Source organism: Hippocampus bargibanti, linkage group LG11 (assembly GCF_051943395.1).
Source record: "Hippocampus bargibanti isolate YZ-2025 linkage group LG11, ASM5194339v1, whole genome shotgun sequence".
NCBI classification, from domain to species: domain Eukaryota; kingdom Metazoa; phylum Chordata; class Actinopteri; order Syngnathiformes; family Syngnathidae; genus Hippocampus; species Hippocampus bargibanti.
In genome coordinates this window covers 23,574,865-23,597,876 of record NC_142744.1, presented here as the reverse complement: position 1 = coordinate 23,597,876, position 23,012 = coordinate 23,574,865, and the positions used below count along the sequence as shown (strand labels likewise).

At 43.5% G+C, this 23,012-nt stretch overlaps 1 protein-coding gene across 3 annotated transcripts; it reads left to right on the top strand.

Annotated features, from left to right (window-relative positions):
• The first annotated feature begins 9,929 nt into the window (after positions 1 to 9,929).
• On the top strand, positions 9,930 to 22,608 carry LOC148891972 (cortexin-1-like). Of its 3 annotated transcripts, XM_089007912.1 has the most exons (4): positions 9,930 to 10,068; positions 13,044 to 13,093; positions 19,292 to 19,376; positions 19,706 to 22,608. In XM_089007912.1, exon 4 carries the CDS (start codon positions 20,133 to 20,135, stop codon positions 20,406 to 20,408), a length of 276 nt encoding a protein of 91 aa, XP_088864038.1. In that variant the 5' UTR covers positions 9,930 to 10,068; positions 13,044 to 13,093; positions 19,292 to 19,376; positions 19,706 to 20,132; the 3' UTR covers positions 20,409 to 22,608. The 3 variants fall into 3 exon arrangements, with proteins under 3 accessions (XP_088864038.1, XP_088864037.1, XP_088864039.1); XM_089007911.1 differs by lacking the exon at positions 13,044 to 13,093 and having other exon boundaries at positions 9,948 to 10,068; XM_089007913.1 differs by lacking the exons at positions 13,044 to 13,093; positions 19,292 to 19,376 and having other exon boundaries at positions 10,015 to 10,068.
• The last annotated feature ends 404 nt before the right edge of the window (positions 22,609 to 23,012 follow it).

Genomic DNA, 23,012 nt, shown 5'->3' with positions numbered 1-23,012 from the left:
GAATTGAGATATTGACCCATCGAAATGCCATGTCAAAACAAAGAAATATGGACAAACTAATGTATGCAGGTATTGTGTAAGGGTGTCACGGTAATTGTCACATTTTCAGGCAAGTGAGTATTTTGTGTCACCCTCCTGCATCCCTAAAAAGTTGGTTTGCTATGCAATAAAGCTTGAGGGACTCCCAAACTCACGTGAACTGTGCGCTTACCTTGATTGCTGGTGTCTTTTGTTTCTGTTGAATGTTACCTCCACATGCGGTGCATCCAGTGATCCATCATTGCTTCATTCTGTGTAATGCTGCATAAGTCTGGCCTTCTAAATCACCCTAATTAACCCTTTTAATCAATAGTCACTAAAATGGACAGATATTTTCACTTCCTCACCCGTGAAAAATTTATTGCGTTTTTTTGCCATCATCAGAACTTTTCACTCTGATCTCAATCTGTTTTGGTCTTTGGACCAAATCGATCTATCATTTGATGGCTATTCGCTTTCGCCTGTCGCGGCGTGCTACCTGTCCGCATCACAGACGAGGCCCCGTGTCTGCTCTAACCACCCGTACCCTCCATCGACCTGTGGAAGGACGGCTCTTTATGATTCTTATTCTCCACTGCCAGTGGAGTTCTTCGCCGCCGCCGATTCAGTACTTTCCGGGCGTTGCTCTTTGTCCTTCCCGGAGGTACATCCACCGTGGGTCTTGTCGGGGCTTCCACCTCGATGGGTCCAAGGACATCACCTCCTTGTTGGCATCCTGCTGCTGGCCACGCAGAAACTACGGTCATTTTGCAGACCACCGTGTGTTAGCCGGCCTGGTTAGGACAGCTAATCCTCTCAATAGCGACATTGCCACTGTCAACTTCGGCCTACTCAACATGCGCTTGCTTACCGGGAACGGTTGCCTTATCCAGGACATCCTCAAAAGTAGAAGATGTGGCAAACTGATGTGGCGACTTTTTGCAACTCAATGACTACTCCACCGGTATTTGGTTGCATTCCCAAAAGGGTCATGGAGGTAGCCTAGTGATATTTTACCATGACGAATGGAAAGTCCTCCCAGTCTCCCCAAAACTTCCTCATTTGAATGCCTCGCCTTCAAGACGGCGCCGCGAGAGTGGCTGCCTTTCCAGCAGCTCATGTATTTCATTTTTCTACTTTCATTCCTTTCATCACTTTGCTGCTGTGAAATGTAAATTTCTCCACTGTGAGACTAATAAAGGCATATCCAATCCAATCCAATCCAAATGTTCGAACCCACTCCCACGATCCTCGTTTGGATGCCTCATGTTTCTCGAAACTTTGGCATCCAACCGACAAACCTGGCAGACCACTTGTGCCAGGGTAGTCTCTGAAATACATCGATCAAGACAGACAATTACAGAAACATACTCAACCTCATCCTTTCACCACATCACCCCCCGTCCTCCATGAGATCCACTGGTTCCCGGTCAAATATAAAATCACCTTTAAAATTCTTCTTTACACATTTAAAGCTATCCATAACCTTGCCCCCCACACCTATCTGACCTTCTTCAAATGTCTATTCCCTCTCGTTCCCTCAGATCATTTTCCTCCCTCCACCTCTGTGTGCTCCCCCCCCCCCCCTCACTAGCTGAAACCCTTCTATCACACATCACACCTGACATTTTTCTCCAGCCCCTCCAGCCTGTCTGGACACGCTTCACCTCTTTTCCACACTCTCCATTACTCTGGACAGTTGACCCAAGTACTTAAAATCCTCCACCTTCTTTATCTCTTCTCCCTGTAGCATCACTTGCACTTGGTTCCCTCTCATTCACACACATATATTCCGTCTTGCTGGGACTGATCTTCATTCCTCTCCTTTGCAGGGCATATCTCCAAAGCTCTAGTTTCTTCGCCACCTGTTCCCTGTTCTCGCTACAGATCACAATGTCATCTGCAAACATCATGGTCCAAGGAGATTCTTGTCTAATATCGTCTGTCAGCCTGTCCATCACCATAGCAAACAAGAAGGGGCTCAGAGCTGACCCCTGGTGGAGTCCCACCTCCACCTTGAATTCCTCAGTCACACCGACAGGACACCTTACAACTGTTTTACAGTCATGATACATGTCTTGCACCACTCTTACATACTTTTCTGTCACTCCCGACTTCCTCATGCAATACCACAGCTCTTCTCTGTGCACCCTGTCGTACGCTCTCTCCAGATCTACAAAGACACCTTCTCTGTACTTCTCTATCAGCATTCTTAAAGCAAACACTGCATCTGTCGTACTCTTTTTTTTTTTTTTTTTTGGCATGAAGCCATACTGCTACTCACAAATGTTCACTTCTGCTCTTAGTCTCGCTTCAACTGCTCTTTCCCAGAGTTTCATTGTATGGCTCATCAGCTTTTTTTAAAAAATGCGTTAAGTACACTTCTTCTCCATTCTTTTACTTTATTATTTTATTTTTATTATTTTATTTTTATTATTATTATTATTATTATCAACAGCACCAGCGGGCGGCTGGCACCTCCCTGCCATCCGGCCTCCGATGTTCCATCTGCGGACGTGTCTGCGGCTCAAGGATTGGACTCTATGCCCATGAAAAATGATAGCAGTGACATTGTCGCTAACCCCCACCCCTCCACAATCCCCCAACCCCCAACATTCCCCTCCCTTGGAGCAAGCGTCATCATCACTTATGATGGACAGCTAGATATGATACCTACGTATGTACAAGTATGTGTGTATGTACAGTATGTTCTGTATGTGTGACCTTTGTTCTTCTTGTAACCAAACTGATGAATTTTGTAGTGCCATATAGGGATGATAGATCAAGCTTTGAATAAGGTGCGCCAGAAGGGTCCAATACGGGATATGCACGACCTCATTCCATCGCCGTCTGTTGCGATCCATCTAAGTGATCTCTTTTCCTTACAAAGACTTTCCGTGCATGTGATTGTGATTTTTGAAAAAGCTTTTGCAGCGTTGTAATGTGACCAATGAGAGCACTGCACGAACAACGTGAAGTCAGAGCTTTGTTGCGCTTTAGGCTCTGTTCAGCAACCCTGAGCTGTGAGTGTGTGTAAGAGCTTCAGGCAGTGCAGTCCTCACTTGGTCCAGTGTGTTCTTTGTGGCACATTAGCCTCATACAATAGACACAGGACAAATAGCATTGAAACACCATCTTTCGCCACTTGCCGCTTTGAGGCAAAGTCACTTGATAAAATGGATAACATCACATTGTCCAGTCAGCAGATGTGATTAACCGGTAGCATGTCTTCTCTGACTCAGTTGCTCCCTTGCCTTAAAGTGTTTGCTCTTTTGTTTCTTTGTACAACCAACAATGTGAGGAGATGCAGGCCAGGGAGTTTTTGGAGCAAGACTCTTGAGAAATATCAAGCAGAAAAATAATAATATTAATGACCATACCTAAATTCTACAAAGAACACCGTTGTAACAAAGGGGTGTTTCAACGGTGTTCTTTGTAGAATTTAGGTATGTTCATTATTATTATTTTCTAATAATTTTTTCTAGTAATATAATTGTCTCTGGCACGGACCCCTTGATTTCATGTTTTACTGAATTTTGACCAATTTCTGACTCTTTAAGCTTTGCACAATCTTTATCAGTCAGCATTAGCAAATATGACCAAATTTCACTACATTTGCATTTTCTGCCAAAACAGAAAATGGAGAAAAAGATGTTTGTGTAAAAGCATGCACTTCAATCATACTTTCAGGTACGGAACTACTATTTTTTGCTTTTGTGACATCTCAAACATCTGTATTGGACTCTAAAACAACACCGGTGTTGCATGAAGGAGACGATGTTCTTGCACACTGGGGATTGGGGATGAAAGTGTCCTGCTTATTCGAGAACCCCCCCCCCCCTCCCAAAAAAATCCTCACAGAGTAATTGCTATGATTTCTACATTGCTACTGGTCTGAATGCATTTTGTACTCGCTACACGCAACCCATCTAACTAAACACTACTCCACAACTCTGGCCATGCATCCTTCTCCCTCCCTTCTCCCTCTCCCACTTGTTCAGCAGCATGATCCTGGCTGATTGTGACAAACACGCTGGCACCTTTGATTTGATTAATTTACTGTCAATTATCCCTAAGCACAGGCTGTGTTAGACCCTTCCGCACAATATAGTGCAACACATAAATGAAAAAAAATAAATACAATACGAAAAGATGTATAAACACATCACGGGGAGGCAACCGTAGAGGGTTTTCAAGACTGATTTAGACGTACGGATTGAATGAGTCAAGAGGAGAGGGGTAGGCTTTGTTTCTATTGAGGATGTTTCAGGAAATTAGCAAAAAAGAAAAGGAGACTAAACCTTTCAAATGCATAATGTCATGGCCCCATGATATTTAACTTTGACCTACTTACATGATCTGGAGCAATGAGAGCAGCATAATTCAGTCGAATTTCATAAGCGCACAGTCGGGGGTGTTTATCTAGAAGCTCAGTGGGCATCCTGCCTGAGAGATGCTCACTGGGATGACAATTGATGAAACCTTGAGGGAGGGGACCACATGTCGACGAGCGCTGCAATGCGACCTGGCCTTGTGTTACGGCAGTTTTTAGTCATTAGCTCTCACGGCAGAGAACGTGTGGCTGGCCGCTCAATGTCTTTTGTACCATATCTTAACTGTGTCATTTCTTGGAACAGAATCAGAATCAGAATCAGAATACCTTTATTCGTCCCGCAATGGGGAAATTTGCAGTCCACAGCAGCAATTGAAGAGGGATGGGGTTGGGGTGGGAGTGAAAGGATAGAAAAGAAACCAGTAACCAGAGCCAAGATGTGTCAGAATTATAAGAGGCAACTTTGAGAAAGCCAGCCGTTTTTGTCATGTTTTTTTCATGTTTGTCATGAAAAAAATGCCACAAAACTCAACCACATTGGCATTCTTTCCAAAAGGTGGACCGTGAAACAGACTTGATGTCAATGGCATTTGTACAATGCTGAGAAAAAAATATTTGGCCTCTTCCTGATTACTGTGTTCATTGAGTATTTGCCACACGCATGGATTTCAAACCAATTCTGATGTCACGCAGAGAACACCAAAGTAAACACAAAATGCAGTTCTAAATGACAATCTAATTTGTTAAAGAACAACAGACATTTTTTTTGGTGCCTAACTGACATCAGAAAACCTTTTATAGCATCTAAAATACCCAAAACGCGCACGCTGATATTTTTAGTCAGACGCAAAAGACCAACAAAAATGACTTAAAAGTTGCCCAAATCTGCCACTAATGAGCTCAAAACTGGAGAGATTCAGAAAGTCCTGCCTCCATGTTTGTGACATCATATTAGGAACCTTCTAGGCGAATCCGGCAATCCTGGCCCACAAACTGCCTTGCTCCAGAATCAAAACAATGGCTTCAGATTCAGAGAAGAGGCTTTCTTGTTACTCATCCAGTTATGAATATCATTGAAATAGTTCTGACGAGGAAAGCATGAGTGTTTGCGATCGATTAAAGAAGTCCTTCGAGATTAATTCGAGCCGTATGCAAGCGACGAAACCGGAAAAGGACACGACATATGAAGCTCCGTGAATTAGCAATATAGCTAATCAAAATCTCCGGTGTTTTGCTTTCTCACTCAATTCACAATGTCAACAACTCAGGGGGTTCCTCAGTTTACGTCACTTTCGGTATCGTCATCGACTCGATAACATGACACCTTGAATATTCAGCGCAAATTTTAATAGAGCTATATGCGGTCGAATCTTTGTAATTTGTCGGGAGGTGTCTGTTGTCCTTTAACCCAAATGCATGTGACAATGTGCATGCAAGATTTGTGTGTGTATATGTTTGTGCTTGTGTCCTTCCGTATCAATTCGAGTCGTATGCAAGCGACGAAACTGGTGCAGGACACGTCACATGAAGCATATCTGAAGCTCCGTGAATTAGCAATATAGCATCAACTTTGGTGATATGTGGCATATTAGGACATGAATAACAAATAATAAGCTACAAGATGTCAACATCAATGTCGATTGTTTCATGGTTGTGCATGCAAAATGTTTCAACTTTCAACATGAACGGAGTTTCGTATGAATGGCCTTCTGTACAATGGAGTTTACAATAAGAAAATTGTCGTGAATCGCAATTCACAACAAATTGAGAATTTAATCGTGGGGTCAAGAAAAGCATTAGTGTTTGATTCAAAGAAAAGATTGACTGTCGGAATGATACGAAGCAGGTTTGACTGTCATCGAAGCGCCATTTCAAAGTCAAAATCAGCTTTATTGTCAAATATGCTAACATCGGCTCCACCAAAAAGCTCTGCCCCCGTTCTGAAGAATGTAATCATCTTTGGCTTGGAACAGCTGCATTTTCCTGCTGTACGTTCAACAGCATCCAATCACCACAGCTACCCCTCACACTATCCAACTGCCTGGTGTCAACCGTTGAGACCTTCAAGTTCCTGGGAATCACAGTCTCCCAGGACATGAAGTGGGAGGTCAACACCAACTTTATCCTGAAAAAGGCCCAACAGAGAATGTACTTCCTGAGGCTGTACAATAAGCAATAAAGCATCTTCTCTGAATCTGAACTCTCTAAAGTCATTGTTTTGATTCTGGAGCAAGGCAGTGTGTGACCAATAGTGACTTCACGGACAAAGGGGCGGGACTTTCTGAATCTGCCCAATTCCGAGCTCATTTTCTGGCAGGTTTTCGACACTTGAACTCATTTTTATTGGTGTTTTGCATTTGACTAAAAATATCGGCCTGCTTGTTTTGGCTATTTTAGATGCTATAAAACGTTTTTCTGATGTCAGTTAGGAAACAAAACAGTGCTGTTGGTTGTCCTTTAAGACACACACAAAAAAAACTTGACTCTGAACTACTGTGAAAAAGTACCGCATTGAGACGGTCCTGATTATAAGATCTCTTTTTCCAGACTCAAGTTTGAATAAAGATTTTTTTGAACATCAAATTAATTTTTATACAGAAAACAACTATAGTCTATCTGAAACAAATGATTATCACGAAAGAAAGAAAGATCATGTTATTTTGCCTAATTTAAATCTTCATGTTTGAACATTTAAATATGTAAACTAAAGTACAACCATATTCATAAATAAATGGCTATTGTCGTTAGTCAGGAAAATAGAAGCAACCAGTGGAGCCGCAGGGAGTAGTCCTCTGCTCCCCCCAACCTGAGAGCAGGGACCTATCATAGCAGAGTCCGGCACCCCCATGTCTGGACAGTCGGGATATATATATATAGGGCCGAAACTACCAGACTTTAGTTCGCTGAAGAAGCATCTTGGATAAGAAGCGAAACGTCCGACACCTTCAAAGAAGTACAGATGACGGCTGAAGAAACCTTTTCATGGATAAATGGCTATTGGTTTTTGAAATGTAAATCAACCAACATATTATGATAAAACAAGAAATTTGCAGTAACTGCATGAAATCATCAAAGTGAAGTCCAACAAGTTGTTCAAAGCAGGTCCACAGAAAGCTTTTCTCTGACTGTGAGCATTTTTAGGTGATCTTTTTGAGCTCGTACATGACACTCTGTGAAAGCATATTTGACAGCCTCTTGGCAATTGTTTGAAGACTCTGTTTACTACCATAATCTTGAAGTTTACATCCTAGATCTCCTCAGATGTGGCCCTGGCTGAACTTTGAACCTCTTCTCTCCAGATTGTTGCCAAATGTTTTCATTTTCTGTTATCCCTTCGATGATTTTTGTCTTTTTTCTGAATGCTATTTTTTAATTTTTCTTCTTCGAGCTACCACAATTTTCATGTTTATTCTTCATGACGGGGGTTTACAGAAGAAGATTTGGGCCACCAAAAAATGTTGGCAAGATACTCACTTTAATCTCAGATTTCTGACTTTATTTTCAGAATTCTCACTTTAAAGTCAGAATTTTGACTTTATTCTCAGAATTGTGACTTTAACTCATTCACTGCAATTCCCGAATGTATTTGGAAATTGAAAATATGACGTAGAGTGCCATACCTGAATTTGTTCGGGTTTTATTTTTTCATATTTGGGTGCCGATAAAGCGCTGGCAATGGCCTCTGGCAATGAACTCTGGAAATGTTTTTTTTTCGTTTTCCACAAGGGGGCAGCATTTTCCTTTTTTTGCATGTTTGCACTTTGTTCTTCAGCTGGTGTTGAAGCGCTCCATAAACCAAGACGTATGTATTGCATTAAATTTTGGACAAAGGCTAATCTCACATTTGCCAAAAGACATTTTGATGATCTCTGAAGGTTTTGGAAAAACATTCTGTGGAGTGATGAGTCGAAAATTGAACTTTTAGAAGATGTTCAGCCCGTTACATCCTGGCTAAAAAGGGCATGATGCCAAGAGTGAAGCACGGTGGTGGCCGTGTGATGATATGTGGCTGCTCTGCTACCTCAGGACCAGGTCAATTTGCTGTGATGGACAGGACAATGAATATCAGTAAATCCTGAATGAGAACGTCCGACAATCAGTTCTTGCCTTCGTTCGAGCCTTCTTGGATCATGCAGCAGGACAAAGATCCCAAACACACTTTCAATTCAACCTCCGAATGGCTAAAAAACAAATGAAGTATTTGGAGTGGCCGAGTCGAGGTCTGGATATGAATTCAACTGAAGAACAACTTAGAATATCTTGTTTTCTATCCTCTCACCCCCACCCCACCCCATCCCTTTTCAATTGCTGCTGTGGACTGCAAATTTCTCCATTGTGGGACGAATAAAGGTTTTCTGATTCTGATTCTGAACTGAGATGCTCTGGCAATGTGAAAGATCTGCTGCATTGGTTGGTACAATCCATTATTCAATAGAGGGATGTTCTTACTTCAAAAACATAAAGGTTCCGTTTTTGTTGTGCCTTAAAAAATTGAATTATCATTTGAAAACTACATTTTGTATTTCCTTCAGTTGTTTGACGAATTGAAATAATTGTGTGTGTGTGTGTGTGTGTGTGTGTGTGTGTGTGTGTGTGTGTTTGTGCGTGTGTGTGTGTGTGTGTGTGTGTGTGTGTGTGTGTGTGTGTGTGTGTGTGTGTGTGTGTGTGTGTGTGTGTGTGTGTGTGTGCGTATGTGCGTGCGTGCGTGTGTGTGTGTGTGTGTGTGTGTGTGTGTGTGTGTGTGTGTGTGTGTGTGTGTGTGTGTGTGTGTGTCTTCCAAGAGCTCCACTGGCTCTTGGTCGAATATAGAATCAACTTTAAAATTCTTTATACATTTCAAGCTATCTATAACCTTGCTCCCCCATACTTATCTGACCTTCAAATTTCTATTCCCTCTTGTTCCCTCAGATCCTCTTCCTCCCTCCACCTCTGTGTACCCCCTGCCCGTCTCAGCACAATGCGGGACAGAGCTTTCAGCTGCTCTGCCCCCAAACTCTGGAACTCACTTCCTCCCAACATTCGTAACATCGATTCTCTTCCCACCTTCAAATCCCATCTCAAAAGCTATCCATTAAAATGGCATTTTCTGTGTAGCTCTTTCTCTTGTTTCTATTTATAATTGTATTTTATTTCAGAATCAGATTCAGATATTTATTATAGTATCTATGCTTATCTGTGATTGTAAAGTGTCCTTGAGAGCTTGAAAGGTGCTTGAAATAAATATGCAAAGAAAACAAAAATCAAGAAGGCGGTAAATATTTTTTTTATACTGTACCGTACATACTGTGTCTGTGAAGTTCACCCCCCCTCCCACCAAAGCTATATTGTGCGTTTTATGTGCTGAATTCTTTTTTTCTTATTACACAGTGCTGAGCACCAATAAAGCCAAATGGATCTACTGTATGTGAGTGGCAGCTGCGTCGAGCCTTCAGAATTCACCCACTTAAGTCATCTTACATCATGCAAAAGCGTCACTCTGCTCTCAGTTATGACTCTTTTGAGAAGAAAAGATGAGTATACAAGACATTCAAAAACGAGGAGGAGGAGGAGAGATGTGAAAGACACTGATGGAGATGGGGCGGATCCCTGAAAGCAAGGAGACTTTAAAGCCCCCGACACAACCGACAAGATTCTTTGATGGAATGGAAGGAACTGGAATCAACCCGGCTTCTGAGCACCAGGGTTTACTTCATCAAATAGCCTCCCCGATGACACAAGTAAGTTCTTCATTCTAATAATAAGCCTAAAAATCAGACTTCACTGTTCAGAGATTTAAACATTGCCACGCAAACCTTTTTTTTAGATTGGATTTGCCTTTTTTAGTCTCGCAGTGGAGAAGTGTGCATTTCACAGCAGCAAAGTGATGAAAGGAATGCAAGTAGGAAAACAAAATACAGGAGCTGCTGGAAAGGCAGCCACTCTCGCAGCGCCATCTTGAAGTCAAAAGAACATAAAAAACTAAATAACATCATTTACAGCAGGAAATTCCGCTGCAGATAAATTACAGTAATTCCTCAGGATATTATGTATCAAAGTAAATAGTGATGTACTTCCTACTTTGCAAATGCTGTATTACTTGAAATATTTGTTATTAGTTTGTTATTTCAATGCTGCGATTGTACATCTGTCTGTCTATTGTAATTGCGACACATTTTGGGGTATGTTTTATTCGTCCTCATTTTTAATGGTAGTGTAATGCTCGACGTGAGTTCAATATTTGCATATTTTGATAAAAATATGCATAAAATATGTTGAGTTCACAATTAAAATAAAAGCTTGGTCAATTATCTAGACAAGCCACAAAAATCCGTTTTTAACAATTTACTGTGTATTTGTCATTTTACTAGCCTGACTGAGGAGGGCACATACACACGTGCGCGCACACACACACACACACACGCACACACACTTCCTCGGCAGTCCATTGAAGTCGAAGATGATGTAGCTTCCTTCTCATGTGGGGTATTGTACAGTGGTTATCGTTGCTGCGACAATGCTACTGTAGGTGACTATGAAGCCCGATTCTGGAGCCACAAATCCTGTCACATTCAAGACATCTGAGGCCCGGATCAGGTGGTACTGGAACAGCCCAAAGGTGTCTTTGCTGGCGCCACACCATTATCCACTGGGTGTGTTTATCTTGTGTGTCACCCCTTCGTGGCATAAGGAACGCCAGAGTGGCCTGTTAGCTGCAGCAGACTCCAGATCACTGGGCTTGATTTTGCACCTCTTTAGAGTTTGTTTAAGCTGGTCTTTGTATTGCAGCTTTGGACCACCAGGCTTCCTATTCACTGTCAAGAGTTGTCCATAAAGTGCCTGATTCTGATTTACCTTTATTAGTCTTGCCATCTTCACAGCAACAAAGTTAGGAAAGGAAGATGAAAGGAAAGAAAGAAGTAGAAAAGCAAAATACAGTGGCTGCTGGAAAGGCAGTGTGATGTCACGAGAGGCTGGGTCCAAGAGGGGAAATATATTCCCTTAAAATGGCTCCACCCAGCGAGAGTTTTGGCCCCATCTGGTGGAAGGCAGCAGTCCAAACCCCACACCTGTGGCTGATCACGGCTTGATTGCCATGCAAGGCTTTAGAGACCAGCCAGCCTCTGAGTGGTGGCTGGGGAGAGACAAGCTCCATTGTTGTCTTCTGTGGAGGAACACCGAGAAACGGATTGCTGCATGGAACTCATCCCCAGTTGGGACCATAGCACGGAGCACCGGATTTGAAACCTTGCTAATGGTGGCTAGGCTACCAAGGAAGGACATCAAGAGGGGTGAGGCCTAGAAACACATGGAAAATAACCCCATCTTCAGTTTCACCTCAAAAGAGACTTTGTTATGATTTAAGAATTGGAAGGGACTCTATTCTTGCCTGTGAATTCCCCCTGAAACCCCTGATTAAAATCTCTAGCCTGTCATGACATCACAGCAGTCACTCTCGCGCCACTATCTTGAAACAAAAACAAAAAAACTAAACAACATATAACATATAATAACCTTTTGAGGCAAGTGGCAGCCAGGAATCCGGATGACATGTCCAACCCACCGGAGTTGCCTCTTTGCTAGTGTGGCCTTGATACTGATGGAGTCAGTGCGTTGAAGGATGTCAGGGGCGTGTGGGAAACGATCCTGCCAGGTGGGTCCAAGTATGCGTTGGAGGCAGCTGATGTGGAAAGCATCAAGGTATCTCACATAGCGCCGATAGATGGTCCAGGCTTCTGAGCCAGATAGCAGTGTGGACACAAACTGTCAGGTAGACTGCGACTTTTGTTGGTATTCTTACATGGCTGTTTTAGAACACACGAGTATGCAATCTGCCAAAAGCTTTGCAGGCTTGATTGATGTAAGTCTGGACGCCATCATCAATTTGACAGGAGTGTGTTAGAATGCTGCTGAGGTAGCTGAATTGCTGGTGTACCACTGAGGTGAACACAGGGGGTGGAGAACTTTCTTTTGCCATGACCTCCGTTTTGGTGACATTGATCACGAGACCGAGTGATCAATGCTCGTATCCCGGGCATGCTGCATGGCAGCCGGGCTGTGGGACAGCAGAGCACAATTGTAACTTGTGGATGTTGCTGATCAGGGTCTTAGTTTTTGCCTGTAGGTGGCTATTGTTAAACAAGCTACCATCCAGGCGGAATTGGATTTGGACGCCACCAACTTCCCGGATAGACTTATGGAAGAGAAGTGTAGCTGCCATCTTGGAGCAGATTTAAAATAACAGGGGCCAGTACACAACCCTGCTTCACCCCTACTTCCGCAGGAAACGGGGATGATTGCTGGCCGCCAACAAGTACAGTTGCCTGCATGCCGCTGAGGAACTGTTTGAGGATGCCGAGAAATTTGGAGGGGACGCACATTTTCTGCAGTATGGTCCAAAGAATGTCATGGTTAACTGTGTCAAAGATCTTGGTAAGGTCAATGAAGGTGATGTAGAAGTCCTTGCTTGGTTCCCTGCATTTCTCCTGAAATTGTCGCACAGTGGAGATCATGTCCAGAGTGCTTTGGTCCTTTCTAAAACTGCATTGTGTCTCTGGGATTATGTCTTCAGTAATGTAGGATGTAAGATGGAATAGCATTATTTTCACAAAGATCTTGCCAGCAACAGAGAGCAGATGCCACGGCTGTTGCCACAGACTGACTTGTCCCCCTTCCTTTTATAAATAGTGACAATGTTGCTGTCTTTTCATTCCAGGGGCTCCGGATTGCAGAGAGCATCAGGGGAGAGAACTGATGGAAGCTCTGGTAGGTTTTCAAGGACAGATGGGTCTGAATGATTTACTTGGTTGAGCAAGGAGCCAAAGTGCTCTGCCCAGCGCTCAAGTATCAGCTGTTTCTCCTTCAGTAGGACAGAACCGTCCGCAGATCTGAAAGGGAAAAGGTGTTGTCTTTGTGGACCATACAGGGATTTTACAGCATCATAGAAGGTGTGTGTGTTGTTGTTGTTGTCTGCGTGTCGCTGGATCTCTTGCGCCTTGCCGAGCCACCGCTTCTTTTCCATAATTCTCAGCTATTTCTGTGTTTCAGAATGGCCTTATACTGAGAGAGAAGTGAAGAGTGAGGGTTGGAAAGAAGTGCAGCATGGGCTTTGCGCTTGTCCTCCAGAAGCTCTTGTATGGTAGCTGAGCTGGTATCAAACCACTCTTGGTGTCGTTCCTGAGTAAAGCCGATGGTCTCAGAGGCAGCTTGAGGAATTGTTGTCCTCAATTTTCCCCACCTGCTCTCCAAATCAAGGTCACCGTTACGAGTGTCCTTGTCCAGGGTGGCAAGTCCCTCTACCAGCTTGCTGCGGTAGCTGGCTATACATTCTGGGGAGTCCAGAGCCCTGGATTTGAGACACCTTCTGGGTTGCTGTTTCTTATGAGGAGGTCAGATTCTCCGCTTGAGCCTGGGCTTGATCATTCGATGATCAGTCCAGCATTCAGCCCCACGCATGGCCTGCATAATGCAGAAGTCATTTTGGTCGTGTTGCCTTATGATGATGTAAGTGCCAATGTTTGGAACTGGGGTGCATCCATGATGTGATGTACTTCTTTTTCAGCTCAAAGATGGTGTTGGTTACAATCAGATGATGCTCAGAGCACAGAGTGAGGAGCCGGAGGCCATTGCTGTTTATTTTTCCCGTCCCGTGACCAGATTATTTGTTTCCAGAGCCTGGCATCAGTACCTACACGGGCATTAAAGTCACCAATGAGAACAAGTTTATCAGAGGCAGGGGTTTTAGATATACAGGTAACATCGTTTCGTTCCGACCGGTTGTAAGTCAAACGGTCGTAAATCAAAAATCATTCAAAATGGCTGATGCAAGGTTTATACGACAGGAGAGTATACGCTGTCAACATGTTGTTTTAAGCAACGTTTTCCATTGAATACTATTATATACCAAAATGTTGACAGTTCATTTATACATCTTATAACTTTTAGTGTCATTTCAATCATTTTATAGTTTGCATTATCGATCTTTATTACTGTGTCGGCGCACACGCTTTCTGCTGATCCAAAAACACATGGCTTCCCACGCATGCGAGCTGTCCAAAAATTGCTCTCCCTGCGAACGGAGAAGCCAGTAGAGGTCACCTTTCTCAAAGAGGCGGCGGCGCCAACACTTGCGGTGTTTGCGTCGCGGCGATCCCACCCGCCTCGAGTACCGACACCCACCGACGCCGAGGCGTCGTGGGCACCCCCCCAGCCCCTTGATTGCTGTGCGAGTGAGATGCTGGAGAAAATTGTCGTATGCGTTTCTTAAGAAACAATTATTTTGTATCGTCATTTTGTGCAATGCTGCTCCAGCAAATAAACATCCTACTTGTTCGATATTGTCACGTTCGGATTGACAGCCGGGGGCGGGGCCATGCCTCCCCGCTTCCACCACTTATTTCTTCAGGACAGCAAGTACGAAAACGGGACGCTGTCAACTTGTATTGGTAGTTTGTATTACCCTGGACTTTCGATATCTTCGGTGCTCGGTCTGAGCCCGCCCCACACACACACACATCCCGTAATCCTTTCGGGATTGTTTCATTTCTGCACCACCGTGTGCGAGTCGCTTTTCACCATTGTCGGGTTTCTGCCCACGCCCCCACTCGTCGTTTTTGGTATTCTTTATTTTTGATCATTTCCCTGGTCCTCTTTTTGGAACCAACGCTTTGTGTTGTCTCTGAATAAATCATCCTCCACAGACCTCTGTCTCTGTCGCTTACTTGGGGATCCAGACATTCAATTTCGCTCCGACGAGTCGGCTGGTCTCTGCCTCATTCGGAACGTGACAGACCTGAACAAGAAGGACCATCTCGAGTCTTTTATTCGACCAAATGCAACATAAACATGCTGCGGAGTTTAACAGTGTTGCTGCCTGTCGCGGTGGCAGCCGTAGAATTAAAAAAAATATATAGCGGTCGTAAGTACGGGTGGTCGTAACTTGTGCCGGTCGTAAATCGGATGTTACCTGTAGTTGCATCCAGGGACTCATAGAAGGCATCTTTGATGTTGTCGTCAGCATCAAAGGTGGGAGCATAGCACTGATTAAAGTGGCGAAACAACCTTTCACCAGGGGAATATGCCATAAGGCCATATGTCATAAGGCATTCACTGATGCAGTGGGGGGACTCACAGTTGTTACTGAGTAAGCTGCTTCTCACAGCAAAGCCAACTCCATGGAGTCTTCACTCATTCTCTGGGAGACCCCTCCAGAAGACGATGTAGCCGAGCCGAGTCTCACCGAGGGCCCCAATATCAATGTTGTACCTCCTGAACTCATGTGCAATGAGGGCAGTTTGTCTTCGAGGTCTCTCCATCCCGTCTCTAACATCGAGGAGGGTGCGAACATTCCAGGAAGCCAGGTTCATAGTCATGGGTGTAATTATATTTCTTCGTCGACCGCAGAGGTGGGATGCCTTGGTGGCTGCGGTGGGCCACCCAGGTGTGGGGGAGCAAGTAATGTTTAGGTCACCTATTAAGTCACCCTGTAAGGGGTGAGCAGGGCAAACCCTGAATGGGGCTGCTCAGACGCACAAGATGCTGCTGAAGGACAATGTTGCTCAATCCCCTCTTTTCAACGACCACCAATCCTGTACTGCCCCTTTGTCTGAATCAGGCTATAAGCTCCCAGTCACATCCATGACCTGCCTCCGTCACTTTATCCTATCGCCAGTGGACCTATATGGTGGAAGTGGAAGCTGAAGCCTGTGCGACTGATGGATTTAGTGTGAGGGATGGGGCGCACAATTCCTTCCTCCACAAAGTTGGCCACACCCACTGTATTCCAGTGGCATGAGTGAGGACTCAAGAGGTGAGTGCGGTTGCAGGGGGCTGCCGGTAGTCCGATCTGTTAGACTCCGCCTATGCCTACCCCTGAGTGTGGGTTTGGGATCGCCCTTTGTCTGACCTCTACCCTTCGACCTGTTCGGCTTGGGTGACCCTGCCTGGAGTACAAGACTCCAGCCGACATAGCTCTCGGCGTCATGCAGACGTGCAAAGTCCCTCACCACGATAAGGTGGTGATCCCAGTCGAGGCGCGCACACACGCACACGCACACACACACACACACACACACACACACACGCACACACACACACACGCACACGCACACGCACACGCACACACACGCACACACACAGACACAGACACAGACATTGCGCGAAGAAAACAAAAAGTGATTGTACAAGACAAGGAAAAACACTGAACAAAAATAGCATGGTACAAAAGTACAAGAAACTGTGTGGAGAACAATCTGTGGATACACTTCAACACACCAAAAACGACTTACTTGAATAAATTTTTTTTTTTGTCCGGCCTGCCTAATTTGTCCAAATTATAGTAAAAACAGTGTCTGTAACTCATGACAAAAAGTTTGCGGACACCATGGCCGACAACTCTGAAAAGTTGGCTGCCCGGCCATAAAGTGCCTGCCCCATTTTTCACAACTTGAAACACAATAAGACAACTAAGCGGAAAAAAAACCATTGTTGCAAAGTATAAAGGACTTTTTTTTAATTAAGGATGTACCTACCACAAATGCTCCCTTGCTTAATTTATGATAAATATTCCTTGCTGAAGATTTTGCCCCATTGCGTTGTCTGCTACAAGCCACGCAACTCCTCTTTCCACGATGCTTTTGATAATACATTTAATTTCTACGTGCCTTTCAAAACTCTCAAGTACACTTTACAGTCACGGGATAATGTACGTTTACGTTTTGTAGCCTCATCAATTTTGTTAGCTTCTTTTGAATCTTTCTTCTGGGGCTGAGGTTCTGTGCATCTACTTTGGAAAATCATATGCAAACGCACGACCTTATAACGCTCGGGAAAGTCTGAAGCAAAGAGCAGGCTTCTGATTGGCTGCTTTGCCGAGTATGCAAATTTCAACTGCAGGTAGCCTATGTCTGTGTGCTTGGCAACGATACACGTGTACTGTTTGTGAAAAAAAAAGCTGCATTCAAAGAAAGTCCATCTCTCCCTTTTCCCATTCTTATTGTAGAGCCATCGATACGTTCAGAGTGGTCGTTTGTAAGGTGAATTTGTTGGGAAGTTGCTTCAGTGCTATATTTTGTCTGCAATGTATGTTTAAGTCAAACACTGAACGGGGAAGTATAAAACACAGACGCTGTAAAATAAACACCTAATGTAGTATGACGACATATATCCTTGGGTCTTCAGTAAGCCATGATAGACACTCCCCAACTTACGAACATTCGAGTTACGAATAACGGTACATAGGAACATTTTTGCTGGTATGTTCGGACAGAGATGCTGTAAGTTAGATTTTGTATGGTGCGCCTTTTTCCGGCCGAGCTCGCTTGAGATTGGCTGCGCACTGTGCTTTACTTGTTGTTATGCATCGCGTCCTGGAGCGTCAACTGGGAAGAGAGATTTCTTCCGCGCCCACATGCTCTACACAGCCAATCGTAAACGAGCTAGGCGCCTCCTCCTCAGAACATCACCTGGGAAGAGGGATTTCCTCCCCGTCCACCTACTCTACGCAGCCAATCGTAAGCGAGCTCGGCAGAACGGGGAATGAACTCGTTGGGGCTGGGCGCTGATTGGTGAGCCTCTGTGTCCGTCGCGTAAACATCCAGCCCTTGAAACCTCCAACGTGTCTGTGTGCGTGCGTGTGCACGTCCTAACATACCCACAAAAATGTTAGTATGTACCATTATTCATGACTCGAATGTTTCGTAAATTGGGAAGCGTCTGTAATCCTAACTTTGCAGGGACAAAGCATTAATGAGCTTTCTGTGGCCCGGGAGTCGATTTCACAGTGCAGAGGCAAGTTCAATTCCAGCTCTGGCTTCCCTATGTGGAGCCCTCATGTTTTCCTTAGGCCTGCATGGGTTTTCTCCAGGTACAGCAGCTACCTCACCACATTCTAAAAACATGGCAGGTTAATGGAACACACTAAATAGTTTGGTGTGAGTGTGACCGCAAATGCTTGATGTTCTGTGTATGTTAAACGCTTTGTTACAGCTTTCGCTGTTGTTAAAGCGCTATATCAATCAAGATGTATTGTATTGTATGTTCTGCGATCGGTTCGGAACTGGTTCAAGGTGTCCCCCGCCTTCTGTCCGGAGACAACTGCGATAGGCTCCACCCTGACCCTTGTGAGGATGAGCGAATCTGAAAATGAATTGATGGATGGAATTGAGTGGACAACATTGACCACATCCTCAAACAGTACAGCAAGATGCCTCGGTACTTCCAACAACCATCTCTGATTAAAATTTGCATTTGACCAATGATCGCTGATTGTGTTGTTGTACATACGGCAAACGTGTGCATGTTGGATCGGTTCCCACTCATTGACAGTGTGAATGTTCGTCTCAACCGCAGTTAAAGGACAACCGACACCACTTTTTTGTTTCCTAACTGACATCATAAAAATGTTTTATAGCATCTACAATACCCAAAACACGCAGGCTGATATTTTTAGTCAAGTGCAAAACACCAATAAAAATGACTTAAAGTGTCTAAAAACTATTTCAAATTGAAACTGGAAGTGGCCAGTTTCAGAAGGTCCCGCCCCCTTGTTCGTGGTGTCACGCCAAGAGGTCTTGCCTTGCTCGAGAATCAAAACAATGGCTTCAGATACGGAGAAGATGCTTTCTTGTTACTCATCCAGTTATGAATATGATTCAAATAGTTCTGAAGAGGAAAGCGTAAATGTTTGCAATTGATTAAAGAAGTCCTTCAGTGTCATTTTGAGGCATCTGGACTGCAAAGTAGCATCCCAGAAAATGCACAAGATGACGCTCATGCTCAGTTAGAAATGGTCTGATTTGTCTGCTGGGAATTTTTGTCAGCGAATATCAAATAGTTGTTCGGTGCAACACACAAGGATTCACCATTGCGTTATTTATGTGTTTTCCTTCTTATTTCGCCATCAACACGATGTTTTCAGAGCAAACAAAGCACCCCAAATGCATTGTGTGTCCTTTTCTTGGTCAGGGGCGTTCCTTCCGTGACGTGATGTCAGGACTCGTCACCAACTCAAAAACAAGGCTTCCGGAATATTCAGCTTGAGTTTTAAAAGGTAAAATATAGCTACATACGGTGGAATCGTTGTAAAATACGCTCAGTAGAAATCATTTGAAGCGATTTTACAAATTATGGACACAACTTGTCCAAAGGCATCGGTTGTCCTTTTTTTGTCCTCCAGCAACTCCTCATGGCCTTGTTCAGGACAAGTGGTGTTGAAAATAGAAGGATGTTAGCCAATGTTATGAGACAACTTCTTCATGTTGTAGTTGATTTTCTGTCTTGACTACACTGTAAACTCCTTATTTTAAGTAAGAATGAAAATAAAGCCATTGACATGTGAAGCAGATCTAATGAATGTGTCATCGTTTGCTTTTTGTCAAGAATCAGGTGGGCAGACTCTCCAAATGAAGACACGCCGCCTGGATAAAACACCAGGAAACAATTCAAGTCATGGAAAGAGCTGAGTACAGTGATATTTTGACTTCTGTTGCGCTCCCATACCAAGTTATCATTATTATTCTTTCTAGTGTATGAAAAAGTAAGGTTCTGTAAATTCTGGACTTACTGATGAGCAGAGCATGTAGCTCATTAGCTTGCACTCCAAAGCCTTCTGACTGGAAAACGTATGTGTAAGCTCTCAGTCGTGCAGGAGTGGTCCATCGATGAAACAGATGACGGCTGAAGAAACCTTCTCATTTCTGACTGGAAACCATTTGCCTTCTGGCTAAAACAAGCTGGCAATTTCAAGCACTATTTCTCAACACAAATCAAAGCATTGTTTGTACTCTGAGTGGACTGCCTGTCAAAAATGAGCTACACCGACTACTGGCCGGCGCATTATGACCTGTCTTCCTCGGCTCCGCCAAGCTTCGCCAGGAGTCCCACGGTAGTGGAGCCCCTAGAGGGACAACCTGAGCAGGCTGCGGCCTTGTGTTTCGTGGGCCTGCTCCTGCTCCTGCTGCTCTTCTTGCTGGTTCGCTGCGTGCGGATCCTGCTGGATCCCTACAGCAGCATGCCGGCGGCATCATGGACCGACCACAAGGAGGGTCTGGATAGAGGGCGCTTTGATCATGCATTGGTGTGATGAGTTTGTTCTGGGCCCGGTTTGCCCGTGGTTTTGAAAACACCAGGTTTCAAGAACTGCTGATGCTGTCTTCTGAGCAGGGCACCATATGATTAGCTAAGCAGAGTGGATCAAACGAGGTGCCTCTTTCAAGTTAATTGTGGCATTTGCTTGTACTTTTTTTTCTCTTCTGCAAGACAAAGAGTGAAGGGGGTAGCAGTTTTTTGAGAATTTGTTTAGTCTCCCCAATGTACTGCTCTTTACAATTTTCATTCTTACAATGTATTGAATAAACTACATTACTGTGTTTTTCATTTGGGAGCCTATCTTTTGGATGTACTAATTTTTGCCTTAAAGTGTTTATCGGTTTGAAATAAGTAGGAATTTTTTGTTGCCAAAGGACTCTGTAGTTTTTCAGAACCTCCTGCAATGTAAGGTACTGCTACTCCTCTCCTTTTGGTATCTTCAGAATTTTTGGTTTTATTCCCTATTCCTTCTTTCTGACATTTGTTAAATGACCACTGAGGGTACCCACAGTTAGTGAGTGCTCTCCTGATATGTTTAGACTCCTTTTCTCTACCTTACACGCTTGTTGGTATTAGTTTAGTCCTATGCTGGAGGGTTCTGATAGTAGTTTGTGGGTAGTTTGTGTTGTAAAGGGTGGTTAGAATCGAACATAAGTATTGGTCAGTGTGCGTAGCCTTCCTAAAGACTTCTGTTTTTAGCGCTCTCTCCTCTTTGCTAATTACTTTACAATCCAAAAAGGCTAGTTGGTTCTCTTTAATGTCCTCACGAGTAAATTTAATGTTGATATCTACCGAGTTGAGGTGATCTGTGAAAGAATGAATTTATTGTTTGTTAATTATGACAAAAGTGTCGTCCACTTATCTAAACCAGTGTCTAGGTTTTGTCCCCGGGAAGGATGTGAGAGCCTGTTTCTCCATCGCTTGTACAGATTAGCCACTGTGGGTGAAACTGGTGAGCCCATAGCATAACCATGAATTTGTTTGTAAAATATCTCACTAAATTGAAAATACATAGTATTAAGGCAATTTTCAATAATTGGCAGATGTGGTCCGGTTTAAGTTTGCTTCGTTCCTGCTCGATTCTTAATGCTAAAACGGCAATTTCAGATTTTTATCATTTAACAAAAGTCCTATTTTCCTGTCAATACATTTACATTCCTATGAGATAAGTTGCAATATGATGAGATTGAAGTTGAGCAGGAACAGAAAGTCACCATTTAGCAAGTGAATTTCAAAAGTTGTCATTTTCCAATGATTTTTATTTTTAAGAGAACATAGTACTGTTGTAAAAGTAACGGTTTTTCTGGAATGGAAGGATGGATAGATTTTCTATGAGAACAAATATATGTATTTGGATATTTGTTTTAAAATCTCAGTAGAATAAAATTTCAAAGATAAGGAAAGCATACTGTCATATTAAAGTCATACTTTGAGAAAGGAAGAAGCCATATTTTCACAAGTGCATTAAAAATGTACAGTACTTCATTTTTTGCTGTCATATTTTTATTTTTTTTCCTGGAAAATATGGCCTCATTTTCTCTAAAAGGAGGAACTATGTTTCAAGATTGAAGTTGAATTTTCATTTGATTCTTGTTGAAATTAAGTTATCCTCCCAAATCCGGGCACAGTGATGGACTGTCTACAGTTAAACAGAAAATGTGTTAAATCTGAAGATTGTACAAGAACTCTTTTCTGCAATATGTATAACTTGGAGCTGCAGTTTCAACGAGAACTGTTTGGGTAATGCTCTCTGAATTCTGTTGACCAAAAAGTTTTCTCTCCACTTTTCGCCCGATTATTATTGTCAAACTGACATCTTGTTATGAGTGACACTCGTTTCGGCTTTTACTCATCCTTTGAGGAGGCCTGGAATGTTCAAAATGTGTGCACAATATAAAGAGAGTCAGAAAGTCCTGACCAATAGTTACTGGATTGTGTGAGGTGTGCCGAATGAAATGGACGGCTTTCAACATGTGCTCGGTTGTTCTTCAATCCCTGTTTGCCTTTCATCCTCTGCCAAATGTGATGAACAGTGCCTGTTTGACCAAGTGTTGTCACAGTTGCCCTGTACCACTTGTTTTGTCAAAACCTTTTCAGCCCTTTAAGTCATATGCAATGTCTCCCTGACATCTGTTTTTTTTAGGCATTTTAGCAATAGCAAATTGTTTTCCTTAATCATAAAAAATACAAGTTTAGTTATGAATAAATAAATAAACAAAGAGCTTTTGTGTTCTTTTTTCTTACTTCAAATCAAGGTAACTTGGATTAGAAAAAAAATCACCCAGGCTTGCGTGTTTGTGTCTGTGCGTGTGTGAGTGTGAATGTGTGTGTCCTTTCCACGGATCGTCACCTTGTAGTGCTGGGAAGGCTTGTGTGTTCAATGTCATCTAAACGGTGGTCATGGCAAAAGAGAGTTCTCCATCCCCGGTGTTCACCCTCAGTGGCACACCCCTCAAGGTCGTCCAGCAATTCAGCTCCCTCGGCAGCATACGAACACCCTCCTGTCAAATTGATGATGACATCCAGGCCAGGCCCCTTGATGCATTCCACATCAGGTGCCTCCAACACATCCTTGGCATCACCCGGAAGGATCGTGTCC